At 39.2% G+C, this 17138-nt stretch overlaps 1 protein-coding gene across 2 annotated transcripts in view; it reads right to left on the minus strand.

The window, feature by feature from the left end:
• AGO3 (argonaute RISC catalytic component 3) overlaps nt 1-14264 on the minus strand; it is a 128205-nt gene extending 113941 nt beyond the window's left edge. The window contains exons 1-2 of one of the 2 annotated variants that reach the window (XM_043461925.1): nt 13945-14264; nt 13372-13438 (exon numbers count right to left, since the gene is read on the minus strand). Coding sequence is in view for 1 of the 2 variants with exons in the window: in XM_043461923.1 (XP_043317858.1) it covers nt 13945-13963 (19 nt within the window). In the remaining variant the exon portion in view is untranslated. The remainder of the gene's footprint in view (nt 1-13371; nt 13439-13944) is intronic. The other variant, XM_043461923.1, reaches the window with a different exon arrangement.
• Nucleotides 14265-17138: the final 2874 nt, after the last annotated feature.

The following is a 17138-nucleotide window of genomic DNA, read 5'->3' on the forward strand; positions in this document are numbered from 1 at the left end:
ACTCCTGAGAGTCTTCTCCAAAACCATAGTTCAAAAGCATCAATTTTTCGGTGCTCAGCTTTCTTCACAGTCCAACTTTCACATCCATACATGACCACTGGAAAAACCATAGCCTTGACCAGATGGACCTTTGTTGGCAAAGTAATGTCTCTGCTTTTTAATATGCTATCTAGGTTGGTCATATCTTTCCTTCCAAGGAGTAAGCATCTTTCAATTTCATCGCTGCAGTCACCATCTGCAGTGATTTTGGAGCCCACAAAAATAAAGTCTGACACTGTTTCCACTGTCTCCCCATCTATTTCCCATGAGGTGATGGGATCAGATGCCATGATCTTTGGTTTTCTGAATGTTAAGCTTTAAGCCAACTTTTTCACTCTCCTCTTTCACTTTCATCAAGAGGCTTTTTAGTTCCTCTTCACTTTCTGCCATAAGGGTGGTGTCATGTGCATATCTGAGGTTATTGATATTTCTGCCAGCAATCTTGATTCCAGCTTGTGCTTCTTCCAGCCCAGCGTTTCTCATGATGGACTCTGATCATGTATCACAAAAAAAAACACCTTCTGCTGTTTTATTTACATATGATAACCATCAAGATTGGCTTAAAAATGTTTTATTATTCTATATTCATTTCTCTCATGAAACTCATTGCACCCACAACTTTTCAAAAAAAGAATCAGAAATATAAAAGGTCATTTATCTATTGTATTTATTGAACAAGTATTATGTTCGAGGTTTTATAGATACATAAATTAATAAGTCACAATTACTTTACTGAAGTAGTTCATAATATAATGGGGGATATCCCCAAATTACAATAATAATAAGAAACATATATAGAGCATTATATATGTGATATACATTTGGTGATTTCTTACAACTTTTGAATCAGGTACTATATTACACTGAGGAAATTGAAGCACAAGGAGATTAAAAAAAACATGTTCACAGGAAGAAAGTGGCAATGCTAGGATTTGCAAATAAGTAGTCTGATTTCAGAGCTTGCAGTTTTCATCAGTACATTACACTACAAACTAACATTTGCTGAAAGTCTATCATTCATCAAGTCATTTATTTCCTGACTCATAAATGTGTTCAACAAATATTTACCGTATATTAAATGCCAGGCATTGTTTAGGTGAATAATAATTTTAATAAATACTATAAAGACCTGATCCTCATGAAGATTTTACAGGGGTGGGAGGATATATTATACTATATCTCTATTTTGCCAGTTAGGTAATAACAACTGCTATAAAAAATGTGTGTGTGTGTGTGTGTGCTCAGTTGTGTCTGGCTCTTCACAGCCCCATGGACTATAGCCCACCAGGCTCCTCTGCCCATGGAAGCTATACAAAATAAGATGGGTTAAAGGGATAGAGAGTACATGTGTGGTAAGGGGTAGCTAGCCATATTAGGTTTGTCAAAAAAGTCCTCTTTGAAAAGGCGACAAGTAGGCAGAAAACCAGACAGTCAATACTGAAATCAGACTGATTATATTCTTTGCAGCCGCAGATGGAGAAGCTCTATACAGTCAGCAAAAACAAGACCAGGAGCTGACTGTGACTCAGATCATAAACTCATTGGCAAATTCAGACTTAAATTGAAGAAAGTAGGGAAAACCACTAGACCATCTAGGTATGACCTAAATCAAATCCCTTGTGATTATACATTGGAAGTGACAAATAGATTCAAGGGATTAGATCTGATAGACAAAGTGCCTGAAGAACTATGGATGGAGGTTCTTAACACTGTACCGGAGGCGGTGATCAAAACCATCCCCAAGAAAAAGAAATGCAAAAAGGCAAAATGGTTGTCTGAGGAGGCCTTACAAATAGCTGAGACACTAAGAGAAGAGAAAGGCAAAGAAGAAAAGGAAACATATATCCATCTGAACGCAGGGTTCCAAAGAATAGCAAGGAATAAGTAAGCCTTCCTCAGTGATCAATGCAAAGAAATAGAAGAAAACAATAGAATGGGAAAGACTAGAGATCTCAAGAAAATTAGATACCAAGGGAACATTTCATGCAAAGATGGGCACAATAAAGGACAAAAACAATATGGACCTAACAGAAGCAGAAGATATTAAGAAGAGGCGGCAAGAACACACAGAAAAACTATACAAAAAAGATCTTAATGACCTAGATAAGCAGGATAGTCTGATCACTCACCGAGAGCCAGACATCCTAGAGTGCAAAGTCAAGTGGGCCTTAGGAAGCACTACGATGAACAAAGCTAGTGGAGGTGATGGAATTCCAGTTGAGCTATTTCAAATCCTTAAAGATGATGCTGTGAAAGTGCTGCACTCAATATGCCAGCAAATTTGGAAAACTCAGCAGTGGCCACAGGACTGGAAAAGGTCAGTTTTCACTCCAATCCCAAAGAAAGGCAATGCCAAAGAATACTCAAACTACCGCACAACTGCACTCATCTCACACCCGAGCAAAGTAATCCTCAAAATTCTCCATGCCAGGCTTCAACAGTACATGACCAGTGAACTTCCAGATGCTCAAGCCAGATTTAGAAAAGGCAGAGGAATCAGAGATCAACTGCTAACATCCACTGGATCATTAAAAAAGCAAGAGAATTCCAGAAAACATCTATTTCTGCTTCACTGACTATGCTAAAGGCTTTGACTGTGTGGATTACAACAAACTATGGACAATTCTTCAAGAGATGGGAATACCAGACCACCTGACCTGCCTCCTGAGAAACCGGTATGCAGGTCAGGAAGCAACAGTTAGAACTGGACATGGAACAACAGACTGGTTCAAAATTGGGAAAGGAGTACGTCAAGGCTGTACACTGTCACCCTGCTTATTTAACTTATATGCAGAGTACATCATGCCAAATACTGGGATGGATGAAGCACAAGCCAGAATCAAGATTGCCAGGAGAAATATCAATAACCTCAGATATGCAGATGACACCACCCTTATGGCAGAAAGCAAAATGGAACTAAAGAGTCTCTTGATGAAAGTGAAAGAGGAGAGTGAAAAAGCTGGCTTAAAACTCAACATTCAAAAAACTAGGATCATGGCATCCAGTCCCATCACCTCATGGCAAATAGATGGGAGAACAGTGGAAACAGTGACAGACTTTATTTTCTTGGGCTCCAAAATCACTGCAGATGGTTGACTGTAGCCATGAAATTAAAAGACGCTTGCTCCTTGGAAGAAAAGCTAAGACAAACCTAGAAAGCATATTAAAAAACAGAGATATTACTTTACCAACAAAGGTCTGTCTAGTCAAAGCTATGGTTTTTCCAGTAGTCATGTATGGATGTGAGGGTTGAACTATAAAGAAGCTCGGTGCTGAAGAATTGATGCTTTAGAACTGCAGTGTTGGAAAAGACTCTTGAGTGTCCCTTGGACTTCAAGGAGATCAAACCAGTCAATCCTCAAGGAAATCAGTTCTGAATATTCATTAGAAGGACTAATGCTGAAACTGAAGCTCCAATACTTTGGCCACCTGATATGAAGAACTGACTCATTTGAAAAGACCCTGATGCTGGGAAAGATGGAAGGCAGGAGAAGAAGTGGGTGACAGAGGATGAGATGGTTGGATGGCATCAGTGACTCGATGGACATGAGTTTGAGCAAGCTCTGAGAGTTCGTGTTGGACAGGGAGGCCTGGTGTGCTGCAGTCAATGGGGTTGCAAAGAGTTGGACATGACTGTGCGACTGAACTGAACTGAGGCAGAAAACACAAGTGAGAGAAAAAGTCATGTATTATAGATAGCTGAAAGAGTATTCCAGGCAAAGGAAAAATCAAGTATAAAGCAAAAAACTTGCCTGGTGTTCAATGAACAGCAAACAGACCTCTCTGACTGAAGCAAAGTGAACAAGAGAGAATGGTAAGAGATGAGGTCAGAAAGATAATGGAAGAGCAGATCACACAGGATTTGCAAGCCATGATGAGGTCTTTGGATCTGATTATGAGATATGAGAAATCAACAATGGGTTCTGAATCTAGAAGCATTATGATCTGACGTAAACTTTTCTAAACAATCACACTAACTGCTGTCTGAAAAACTATGTGTAAAAGCACAAGCAGAGTGAACAGTTAGTAGGCCAGTCGACTTTCCAGGCAAAAGATAATGTTGGCTAGGGCAGCAGTGGTAGCAGCTATGGGAATGATGTCAACGTGGAAAATATTTAGACAAGAGACCTAGTGGGAACTGCTAATGGATTAGGTGTGGGGTATGAAAGAAAAGAGCTCTAAAAGCTTTTTGGTCTAAGCAACTAAAAGAATTTGAAATGTCACATACTGATAGGAAAGACTCAGGAATAATAGAAAGTTTTGAGAAGAAATCAAGAGGATTTTTAGGACACTTTAAGAGGTATAGACTGGAGATGTAGATATGACAGTCCTTGACATATTAGTGGCTTTTGAAACCACTAAACCAGAGGTGATCACCCAAACTGTGGCAGGATACAGAAGATTATTAATAAATCCTGAGAAACTCCCAATGTTTAGAGACTGGGGAGATGAAGATGAAACAGCAAAGGAAGAAAAAAAGTGATAGCCAATAAAGTTGGAGACGGACCTAGAGAATGTGGTAGCCAGGAAGACAAGTGGAAAAGCAGTGTTTCAAGAAGGAAGCAATATAGTCAAATATGGTTGAAGAGACAAAATTAAGATTTGGGAACTGACCAGTGGATTTAACTGACTTCCCTGGTGGCTCAGGTGGTAAAGAATCCGCCTGCAATGTGGGAGACCTGGGTTTGATCCCTTGGCTGGGAAGATCCCCTGGAGAAGTGAAGAGCTACCCACTTCTGTATTCTGGCCTAGAAAATTCCACAGAGGAACCTGGCAGGTTACAGTCCATGGGGTTGTAAAGAGTCAGACACGACTGAGTGACTTTCACTGGACTTAACAAATAATTTGTTGACTTTGATAAGAGCAATTTTAGCAAAGTGCTGGGAACAAAAACCTGACTACAGTTAAGTTCAAAAAGAATGCTCTGGGGGGACTTCCCTGGTGGTCCAGTGTTTAAGATTCCATGTTCCACTGCGTGGAGGTTCAAGGAACTAACACCTCACATGCCACAAGGCGTGGGCAGAAAGAAAGGAAAAGAAAAAAAGAATGTCCTGAATCTGATCAAGCTTTTAGATCCTGGTTCAAAATTAAGAAAGGAGTACATCAAGGCTGTATATTGTCCCCCTGCTTATTTAACTTAAATGCCAAGTACATCATGAGAAATGTTGGACTAGATGAATCACAAGCTGGAATCAAGACTGCCGGGGAGAAATATCAACAACCTCAGATATGCAGATGATACTACCCTATGGCAGAAATCAAAGAGGAACTAAAGAGCCTCTTGATGAAGGTCGAAGAGAAAAGCGAAAAAAATGGCTTAAAACTCAACATTCAAAAAACAAAGATCATGGAATCTGGTCCCACCACTTTATGGCAAATAATGGGGAAACAATGGAAACAGTGGCAGATTTTATTTTGGGGGGCTCCAAAATCACTGTGGACAGTGACTGCAGCCACAATACTGAAAGGTTCTTACCTTCTGGAAGAAAAGCTATGACAAACCTAGACAGCATTTTAAAAAGCAGACACATCACTTTGCCAACAAAGGTCTGTATAGTCAAAGCTATGGTTTTTCCAGTAGTCATGTATGGATGTGAGAGGTGGACCATAAAGAAGGCTGAATGCCGAAGAATTGATGCTTTTGAACTGTAGTGTTGGAGAAGACTCTTGAGAGTCCCTTGGAGAGCAAGGAAATCAAACCAGTTAATCTTAAAGGAAATCAACCCTGAATATTCATCAGGAGAACTAATGCTGAAGCTCCAATACTTTGGCCACCTGATGCGAAGAGCTGACTCATTCAAAAAGACCCTGATGCTGGGAAAGACTGAGGGCAGGAAAAGAAGGGAACAACAGAGGATGAGATGATTGGGTGACATCATTGACTCAATGGACATGAGTTTGAGCAAACTCTGGGAGATAGTGAAGGACAGGGGAGTCTGGCGTGCTGCCGCAAAGAGTTGAACTCAACTTAGCGACTGAACAACAACAAAGGTTTACAGTAAACTTAGAGAAACATGTTAAATTATATCATGATGACAGAACTAGCCAAATCCAGACTGTGAGTAAGTCTAAAAGATCAAACAATCTATAAACTGTAAAGGGGGAAAGGGTAGAAACCTTACAAATTAAAAGATACTTAAAATATATATCAATCATTTACAATGTGGGAAATTTATTTGGATCCTGATTCAAAAGTGAAATATATTTTTAAAAGGCAAACTGTTAAGAAAAAAAAGTATAATATCTGAGACAAGCTGAAATTTGAACACTGACTAGATATTTGATATAAATGATTTTTATTATTATTCTGCTGTAATAACAGTACGGTGACTTATTTAAAGAGTATGTATCTCTCATTTTTTTGGCTGCATCTCACAGCTGTGGGACCTTAGTTCCCCAACCAGGTAATGAACCCACGTGCCCCACAGCGGAAGCCCAGAATCTTAATCACTGGGGAAGATCCCTCTCTCTTTTAAAGAAAAATTTATTTATTTGTTTTTGGCTGTGCTGGGTCTCCACTGCTTTGTGCTGGCTTTCTCTAGTTGGGTGAGCAGAAGACATTCTTAGTTGCAGTGCACGGGTTTCTCATTTTGCTGGCTTTTCTTGTTGCAGAGCACGGGCTCTCGGCGTGCAGGTTTCAGCAGTGGCAGGTCCTGGGCTCTAGAGCACGGGCTTAGTTGCTCCGCAGCCTGTGGAATCTTCCCATAATAGGATTTGAACCTGTGTCCCCTGCACTGGCAGGCAGATTCTTTACCACTGAGCCACCAGGGAAGTCCCCTATATCTCTTATAGATATACTTAGTAGATGTTTATAAATGAAATATTATGCCCAGAATATACTTCAAAAAATACAGGAGAGAGGAAAGTAGAATGGACATGATTGGATACGGGTTGATGAATGTTGGGTTTGGGTGATGGGTATATGGGAGTTTATTACAGTTCTGCCTATACACCTTCAATCTTCTATAGTAAAATGTCTTACAAATTAGGAAGTGAGGAATGTTATTTCCTTTGCATACTGAATCTCCTCTTTACTATGCCATTTTAGAGAAAAGGAAATTTAGGTTAAGGAAGATTAAATGTAGTACCCAAAATCACAGTTAATTCCTTTTAACAGCCTTTATTTTCTAGAGTGGTTGTCGGTTCACAGTAAAACAGCAAAAGGCAGAGATGGCCCATATGCCTCCTACCCCACGTATGCACAGCCTCCCAAACTATCAGTATCCCCACACCAGAGTGGTACACTTGTTACAATAGATGAACCTGCAATGGCACATCATTATGATGTTAATTTGAGAACCAGGATTTGTCTCTAAAACCTATGCTTTCTACACTATGAAGTCAAGTCACTCAGTCATGTCCGACTCTTTGCAACCCCATGAACTGTAGCCTACCAGGCTCCTCTGTCCATGGGATTTTCCAAGCAAGAATACTGGATCCAGGAGATCTTCCCCACCCAGGTATCGAACCCGGGTCTCCCGCATTGTAGACAAGACGCTTTACCGTCTGAGCCACCAGGAAAGTCCTTCTACACTATATTACACTGTCAATTTTATTCTCTGTTATCATTATTTTGCTTGATACTTTTTATACAAACTGGTAAAAATCAAAATTCTGTTTCATGAATTAGCAATGTAACCAAACTTTACTGACTATAAAATCATCAAATCATAGTATTAAAAAAAAGTTAATGTATATTAATGGAAGAAGTAATTCTGTCAATACAATAAACTTCCACTGAAGCATATTTTAGTTGTTTAACAAATATATGTATTGTCCACTAGACTTGAAAATGTAATTACATAGAAATAAAAAGCACTATCAGGAATTTCTACCTCAAACTTTTCTTTTGGTAGCTATATCAAGTATTGGCTAAATAACAACTAACCACATAAACCTCAAACTATACACTTTCAAAGCATATGTGTGTGGTGTTCACTGACCTAACAATTTAACACATTCTACTTGTGAATCCAAAGCTAAATTACAGCCTACAGCAAATGTGACTGATGAAAAATAAGCAATGAACAACAACAAAAAAATAAACATAAGCAATGAACAAATTAGAATCAACTGTAGCCTATTATCAAATTATGGATTTTCACTGGGAACTTTTACTTCCATATTCATGGGATATCTCATTTTAACAATTCTACTTCTAGGAATTTATCCTAAAGCAATCACTGGACCACCATACAAAGATGTATATATTAAGACACTTACCAAAGTTTCAGTTAAAATTTTATTTAAAAAATGGAAAAAATCTAAATGCCATCAGTTAAGACTGACTAATAATATAAAATTAAATGCTAAAATTCCTTGGTGGTCTATTGGTTAAGACTCTGTGCTTTTACTGCCAAAGGTTCAATCCCTGGTCTAGGAACTATGAACCCATAAGCCAAATGGCATGGCAAAAAATTAAAAAATTAAATGCTACACATTAGTAAAAATTATACTGCTACATATAATATATAAGTAATGATAAGGAAAAAATGTATAGTTTGAGGTTTATGTGGTTAGTTGTTATTTAGCCAATACTTGATATAGCTACCAAAAGAAAAAATTAACCATGGTTTTCTCTGGATTATGAGATCATATTTTCATTTCTATTCTAGATTTTCCTATACTGTTTGCTTTTTAAAAACCAATAAATGTATATTTTTACAATCAGGAAAAATTTTCTATTTTTGTTTTGAAAAAATAAATACATTGTGTTGACTTCAAAACTTGACATAAATAAATGTCTGTTTACTAGTTAAATCCACAAGGCATGAGATTTTAGTAACTTCCTATCTACTAATTCTACCTAGTTTTTCAATGAACCTGTACAAACACAGTGTACTCATATCAGATTACATTTATTATATTCACTGTAGCTCAATCAGCACTCTAGAACATTCAGACTGTTCAGGGTTAAATTTCTCAGATGCCATATGGGAAACCATTTTTTCAAAGACATTCCCCCACCACGCCCCGCCCCCCACCTTCAGAAAACAAACAGTCCATGCACTATGGAAATGCCTTGAGATTTATTTTATAATTAAAGTCTGGGTAACTTTTGAAAAACTTATTATCACCCAAGCAAAAATTTAGAAAAATCTGAGTAATTTTATGTCAAATATACAGATAGATACCAAGTCCCAATTCAGAAGCTAGAAGTGTCTTCAAACAAAAGGACTTCATTGCTAAGATATAAGCCTATTTTGCAATCTATTCTTCAACTTTTTTAAAATTCAGAGATACACTACTGAACTTCTGCTGTCAGATTTAGAAATCAGTTAAAATATCCAATATTGGTAATGACTCAAAAGCAGCATTATGTAAGCCTAGAATTGAGAACATTTTCTTGCAAAAATGAAAAATACAAAAATATCCCATGTCTATATTCTATAGATTTATTCTGATTTCTCAAGAACTTAATAATTTAGAAATAATGCAGGAAAAACTGGCTGATATAAAACAAAGAATTCTTCCCTATGATTTCATTAAACTAACATTCTAGATTAATGTATATAATATTTTATTGCAACCCAAATCACAAAGAGCCCACATTTAAGATATAAGAGAAAGAATCAGTTGTGTGACAAGATTTTGCTAAATCTCAACAGTCTTTTTTTTTTTTTTTTAAGCAATGGGTAGCCAACAAATGTCATTAATATTAAAAACACAGATAATGGCAGAAAACTACAGAAATTCCAAACACAGAAAGGCTGTTCATGTATCCTAACAGCATAACCACTACGGCTGAAACACCACACAATATTCTTTCTCACATCTGTTTTGTTAATGAGCCAAGAATGAGGGTCTATTGAGTATCCCAGACAACTGAATGAGAAGCAGGAATGTCTGGTGAATGCTGTTCATCCCAACAAACCAAGACTAAACAGGTTTGGAAAGAATACTTTTCTTAAATAAATTATCTTTTTAGTTTTACCTTCCTGAAAACAGATCACTTGTCTTTTCCTCCCAATCCATTAAAACAAAACAAAACTACACATAAATTAGTTAAAATCCCAGTTTTAAGTATTATAAGAGAAAACATATTATTTATTTTTCCAGATTTATATAGTTATTTATTGACTTTCAACTATGTAACATGACAATGCAGCCTTCTTTTTTTTCTTTTTTAAAATATTTTACTGGGGTACACTTGCTTTACAAGACTACAACTTTGTTTTAGATTATGAAATATTTAATTCATCTTTCAGGGAGATCCTCAAATATTTTATTTAAGACTATGAAAACCAATGTGAAGAAAGATGACTGTGATATAAAATAACACAGTATTTAATTAGAACCCAAGATTATGACAATTTGGCAAGAATTTTATCCTGAGGCAGGGGTTTTTCCATATACAACAGAGAACTTTTCCAGAAATGTCCCCTTTACAGGGCCTCTGGCCTCTCTGCATACTATCAGACCAGGCATATAGAAACAAACAAATGTAATGTTCCCACTGGAAAATAATAAATTAAGTCTAAATTATCAAATTATTACATACAATTCTCTGAAGGAGCAAAAACAGCATTTAGAAACTATTTTATTTATTCCAACCACTTTCCTAAATTACTTAGCTAAAAAACAAATCTTTAACACATTTATTAACTTGGAATTTGGTTTAAAACTTTAAAGAGTGATTATACCAAGGTGATGAAATCAAGGATAATTTTTAAAGTCTTATCATGTTAACTGGATTACATTTGAAGATTTCATATGTTTCCCATCCCCCTTACTTTTAAGCCTTTGTTTAGAAGAAAACAGTTGTGTCTTGTTTCCTTTTCAGTTTTCCCTCAGGGTGTTCCATCACTGTCAGAGGAATTAAATTCTAAAACAAAAATCAAAATAATCTTCTACATTTTCATAAGTCCCAACACCAGTCAAGAACAGCAAATACTAGGGAAAAAACATTACAATGGCCACTTCAGAGCAGCACTAGCTGAACTTTTCAATGTTTCTTCTAGACAGAGCAGCATTTTATCTTCTTCAAGACAAAACTCTACAAGTGAGAAAATCCATATAACAATAAAAATATTTCCCAAGCAATTAAAGAAATACTAAACTGAGAACCTAATGGCATTATATACTTCAGTACTTTGAATCCACAACTTTTATTCATCTTATTCAAACTTAGCTTCCATACATCCTTTGAAATTTGTTCTCAAATGACTTTTCTTGATTTTTATTACATAAGAAATGCAGAGTCCTAAAACAACTACATTCAAACGGGAAATCAAGAATATAACTAAGAAACATAGTCTATTCACTTTTGCAAGGCTGTATAAGACAACTACCAAACAAACTACTTTGTATTATCATTCATTTAAGATAACAGAAAATGTTTTTCTTCCATTGGTAGGTAAATACAACTCTCTCTGCCTTCAACACTAGTCTGATTTTACCTAAAAATACAGACTAGAATAGTGCAGTCCTACAAAATAGCTACCCAGGAGAACTGATATCTCAATGAACATTTCTACTTCTTTTATTCCCACTTCATTTGGAATGAAAATATAACATATATAATCTTAGACCAGCTGTAATTAAAGCATAAAAGAGTTTCATCAGAAGTTCCCCTAACTAAGGAGTCCTAGGCACAGATGCCAAACTGATTATCATTATTTAAAAACCAATTGTGCCTGGCAGCTTTTTGGTTAAATCACAGAGTTCACACAGCACTAAGTCAGTACATTGTACAGGACACCCTTTAAAAAATCACTTAAAATATTAAATGCCTAAAAGAAGAATAGACAAATATTAACTTTTAGTGAAGAATGATCCACTAAGCAACACATATATAGAATTTGTATCTGAAGTCCTCTTATGTAAGTTTTCTATGTATCCACCTAACAACTAGAATTTAATACATTTTGCCATAAGCCAATTCCTGAGAATCCCCACGAAAAAGAAAAACTTAGAACAGAATTGGAGAGCCAAGATCCAACACTGACTCAATAGACTATCAGAGAACATATGCATCTAAAATTTTCATCTGTCAAACTCTTGATTTTAAACTTGGTTGCACATTTTTCCCAACTATGCTTTTAATTTCACTTGCAGCATAACAATTACATGAAAAAAGTCTCAGGAAGAATGAAAATTCTGTTTTTGATGATGACACTCTTAAGTCAAATTATACTTTATCTTATTAAATTACAGTCAATCATGTATAAACTGCACTGAAGAATAAACTTTGTGCTCCAAGATGTCCAACCATATGGTTGATAAATCTAACTATACCTCCACAGATGTAAAGACAGTTAAACGGGTATATATTTCAGCAATGGCCCATGCAAGAAGAGCTAAAACTTATCTATAGCTCAAGAATTCATAGGAGAATTTACTGAATCATACTTGGCAAGTTGGATCCATTGGCTAGGTCATTTGACTTCAGAAGTATTTTCTAAAATGTTGTTCGTGTATTTGGGGAGTAATTTCATATGAAAAACCCAAAGATGAAAAAGAAGAACACCTTAATTTTTTTTTTTTGGAAATTTAGGATAATTAGGAAAGTATTTAAATTCCATGCTTGTTTTCCAGGCTTAACAACAAACAATTATGTAAAAATTATGTATATCTCCCAAATCATCACATTCCCTAAATACTGTATTAGAAAACAAAAACAAAGAGAGGACAGTTTCGGAAATACACTAATCACTGATAAACCAGAGTAAAACTCTTCACAGTCTAGACAAACTTTCCCTTTTCAAGAAGACATGAAAAGGCAAAAAAAAAAAGATGGAGCATGGAAGAGAAATGGTAGATATTGATTAAATTCCATAAAATAGAAATTGTAATAAACCCTTCTCCCCAGCCCCTATCTACAACTTCTGTTTTTCGCATCTACTTGACAATTATACTACTTAATATAGTCAACAAAATCTTTATTGTCATTATGTCACTACTTTCTCATGTAAGTTTTTCTTATCTCATATTCAGCTGCCTCATCAACTGACAAAATGAGATGTGAAATTCGGGGACTTCTGGTATTATTAAGAAGACACCAACCACTTTATATTTTCAAAATTACTTTATAAATCTGTGACTGGATGAAGCATACTTCCAAATTTAACATACCAAATATGATCATTTGGAAAGCAAACTGTTATGTAACACCTACTTTATGTCCTTCAACTAATTACAGACCACAAAGAGTGCTTTTTCTTTTTAAAATATAAGCATTGCTTATGTTGCGATTTTTTCTAAAGACTATCATTTTTTCCCAAGGAGAGAAGCAGTTTTCTTAAATCCTAAATTTCCAAGAATAGGACAGCCAATTCTCTAGGGAATAAAGAATGAACAAATACATACATAGTAAGCAATTTTAAGATCTACCTCCTCACATAAGCAGTGATCCAGGCTGATATGACATTTCCAAGATCCTCAGGAACTGTATACCAAGCTGCCACGAACATCAGACGAGAACTCAGGGATGGAAGAAATGCCATCTTGCATTTGACGTTGCACTAACATCTATTTCAAACTCAATTCTCATCTGTTATCTTAATGTATTTCACAACTACCTTAAGAGATAAATAAGGGAGACGGCTGGCCACCCACTGTCTCTCCGGGACACACTATTCAGGTAAAGGACACACACCCCGTTCTATCTTCAAAGGGAATAACGAAAACGATGGCAAACCCTTCTAGACTCCGAAGGGAAAAGAGTAATATCGCCTAAGAAACCCCAAACTTCCATCGCTAGCGCAGCGCCCCCTCCCCGCAGTGTCGCCTACTCCGTGGCCCCGGGGAACTGCGGCGGGGCTGCGGGGAGGCGGAGGAAGGGCTGGGCGGGGGGCGGAGGGGGGACGGCGCAGACCTCGCGCACCTGGGCCGGGGCGCCGGGGGCGAGGATGCTCTGGGGCTACCTACCCCCACCGAACGGACCAGCAGCTCTGACTCACTCACCTGCGGAGCCGATTTCCATTCATGGAGCTGGGGGGAGTGCTTCGAGCGAGAAGGGCGCCCGCCACTGAGGGCAAGAAGGCGGCGCAGGGGGCGACGCGGCGCGACAGGAACCCTGACTCGGCCCCGAGGCGGGGTGGTGACGGCTTCTCCTCAGCCACCGCACTCCGAAAGCTCTGGTCAGGACGAGCGGCCGTCGGGAGGCAGCACGCGACTAGGAGAGAGGAAGAAGCGTGAGGCGAGAAGGGAAGAGCTCTGTGCGGAACTTGCGTCGCCCACGGCCGCTTACGCTCCCACTGCCCCTCCACGACTGCGGCGCCGCCGCCGACCTCCCCGGGGGCCACCCCCGGAAGCCTGCTGGCGTCAGTTCCGCCGCCCGGGCTCGCCAGACGTCCGGGCCTCGCCTCTCCGCCCTGACCGTTCGGGCGCGACGTTCATGCGGGCGCGGCCGGCGCGGGGCACGCAGGGGAGGCGTCGCGCCGCGGGCGCCGAACCTGGGCGGAGTCTGGGGCGAGCGCGACGGGGTGCGACCCGGGACGGCGAACGAGACCCGGCCGTGTCGGCCGGAGACCACCCCGAGGGGCTGGACTCCTCCCCACCCTGGGTGCCGGCCCGAGGCGCAGTCGTGGAGGACGGCCTCGCTAACCTGGACGAGAGCCTCCTTGGAGTTTGGCTGGTCGGAGCTGCAGGAGCTGTGAGGGCCCCAGACTGATCTTGTCTTGGGGAGCGGCCCCTCTTTCTTTCCTGAGGCCCTCCCGCCACGCCCAGTTGGGACCACCCCACGTGCCTCCTCCCCTGCAGCAGGCGGTCGAGTGACCATCACGGTTTATCACTCCAAATTTGTAGAGTTGTTTTGACAATTTCTGAGGAGAATATTTCTCGTACAATCTAACTTGGGAAAAGATGACTTGACAGAAACGTCAGATCGAATAATTTCCATGTTAAAAACTCTTTAATAACGCCTGGTCACTCTAAGGCCCAAACTCCATTCCAGGGCCAAGCTAGAGGCATAAAGGGAGGTCCCTGCCTTTCCCTTCAAGCGAGACTCTACCTCATTATGCTACAGCTACAGTGGTCTGCTCACCCCGCACTGGGCACAGCGCCTCTCTATCACACTTGGATTTTCTGGACCGGGAGCCTCTCCTTTCTCACGCTCACCCCATCCCCTGTGCCCGTCAACTGCTCTTCTTCATACCTCAATTTGAGTCATTTCAGACGCTTTTCCTGGACCTATGGTGAGGCATTCCTGTATATCATTACAGTATTTCCTTAACAAACCCTCTCCGAATCTGCAATTTTTGTTTACTATTGTGTAGCCCATTAGTGTTTGTTGCCTTACAGAAATAACTATTTCAGGTTGAGAAATGATTAATGATTTTTCCCTGTCCGTAGTATCAGCAATGTTTAGACTGTTAATAATCAAAATACATTAAAAAAAAAAAAAAAAACACCTTGGGACAAAGAGGAAAAGGAAAAAAGTATCCTGGAGAAGTGAAAGGCTACCCATTCCAGTATTCTGGCCTGGAGAATTCCATGGACTGGATAGGCCATGGGGTTGCAGAGTCCAACAGGACTGAGCAACTTTCACTTTCATCCTATCTTTAGTATAGCCCCAATCACTATGGGGCTTCAGATCAGTCACTCGAGCCTCTGGGCTTCAGTTTCTTCAGTTGTGAAGTCAGGGAATGGGCATAAAGCACTGAGAAAATCCTCCCTAAATGTCAGTGAAGGTATTTATTAGTTATTTCAAAGCACTTATTAGATGCATCTACTATACAACAAACAACAAATGGATGGGATTCAAGCCCACATCTGACTCCAATTCAGCCTCACTTCTTTCTCATCTTTAGCCCTTTTACTGAAAATTCCCTCCTCAATTTTTACCTATCAGATGTCACTGATGAAACACTGTATCCTAGAAGTTCTTTTCAATCCTAAACTAGACACAATCCAAGACCTTATCAACATTTAACAGGGATGAATACCAACTCTTGCAACAGCCTTTCCACACACTCAGATCCCTACAACTGGCTCCCTAAATGACTGCAGGTTTCTTGGGTGTCTCCTAGAATAAACACAGTGATGAACCCTGGAGGTGGGCCACTGTTCTTTGTTGACATGGATGTAACAGGATCTGGACCTTCTAATTCAGTCCAGTGTAATAAATGTCAATAATGCTTTCCCATCTACTTCTGTTATCTAGGGACCTCACATGTGAGTTCATAGGAAAGGCTCATGAATTGTAATATCAGGATGCAGGAAGGCAAAAAAGTTTGAATGATTCTGCCAAAAGTCAAGTTGTATGAGTCTCTCCTAACCACACACATTTCCTAGTTTTGGATAACCTTATTCCCAAATGAGTCTCTTAAGGGCATAGTGCAGGTTTTTGTGTATCCTAATTATCATAGCCCCAGTGCCTAGAACAGTGCCAGTGCCTGGTACATAGCAGCATCCCATAAATATTTGTCGGGCAGGTGGACAAAGAGATAAATAAGTGAGCTTCAAGAATGGTAACTCTGCCCTCATCCCTTGTGGTACTGGCTGCTCTCAGAGGGAGAACTATACAATAGTACAGAAATCTTGGGGGCAAAATCAGTGCCCTCTGAAAGCTGCTAGAAAAAAAAAAATCACTGAATGAGGAAAGAACTGGATAGCATCCTTTCCTCTTGAATGGGCTTGACACTTGAAATCTCTTCTAGATAAGCAGTTTTTACACAGCACAAAGTAAGTTACTCTGTACTGCAGCAGAACACAATATAAAACATAGTGGCTTTAGGACAGTGAGAACTGACACTGAAGACCTTTTGCTAGTCACCCTCTCTGAACATCACATTCCTCATCTGTAAAAACCAGATCACCTACACACAACACACTGCTGGATGCCTAACCAACAGTCCTTATCCCTTCTTGCCTAGCAAACATAACATCCTTTTAATTCACATGACTCATAAGATAACTTGTAATTAATCTAAGCCACTCATGATGGATGATCTCATTTGCTTTGCCAATGACAGAATAGTGGAAAGATGACCCATTTCTAGCAAATGAGACATTGGGCCAGATCTGTTGGGGCTTCCAGGGATTTCCTTTCTTTAAAATGAAACACTGGGAAAAATTAGTCCCTCTTCTGCAAGACTTTGTTCTGTCAGCATTTCCTTCCTGGAATTATACAAGCAGTCTTGGGATTCTGAGGTGAA

Source organism: Cervus canadensis, chromosome 2, assembly GCF_019320065.1.
Source record: "Cervus canadensis isolate Bull #8, Minnesota chromosome 2, ASM1932006v1, whole genome shotgun sequence".
Lineage (NCBI taxonomy): Eukaryota > Metazoa > Chordata > Mammalia > Artiodactyla > Cervidae > Cervus > Cervus canadensis.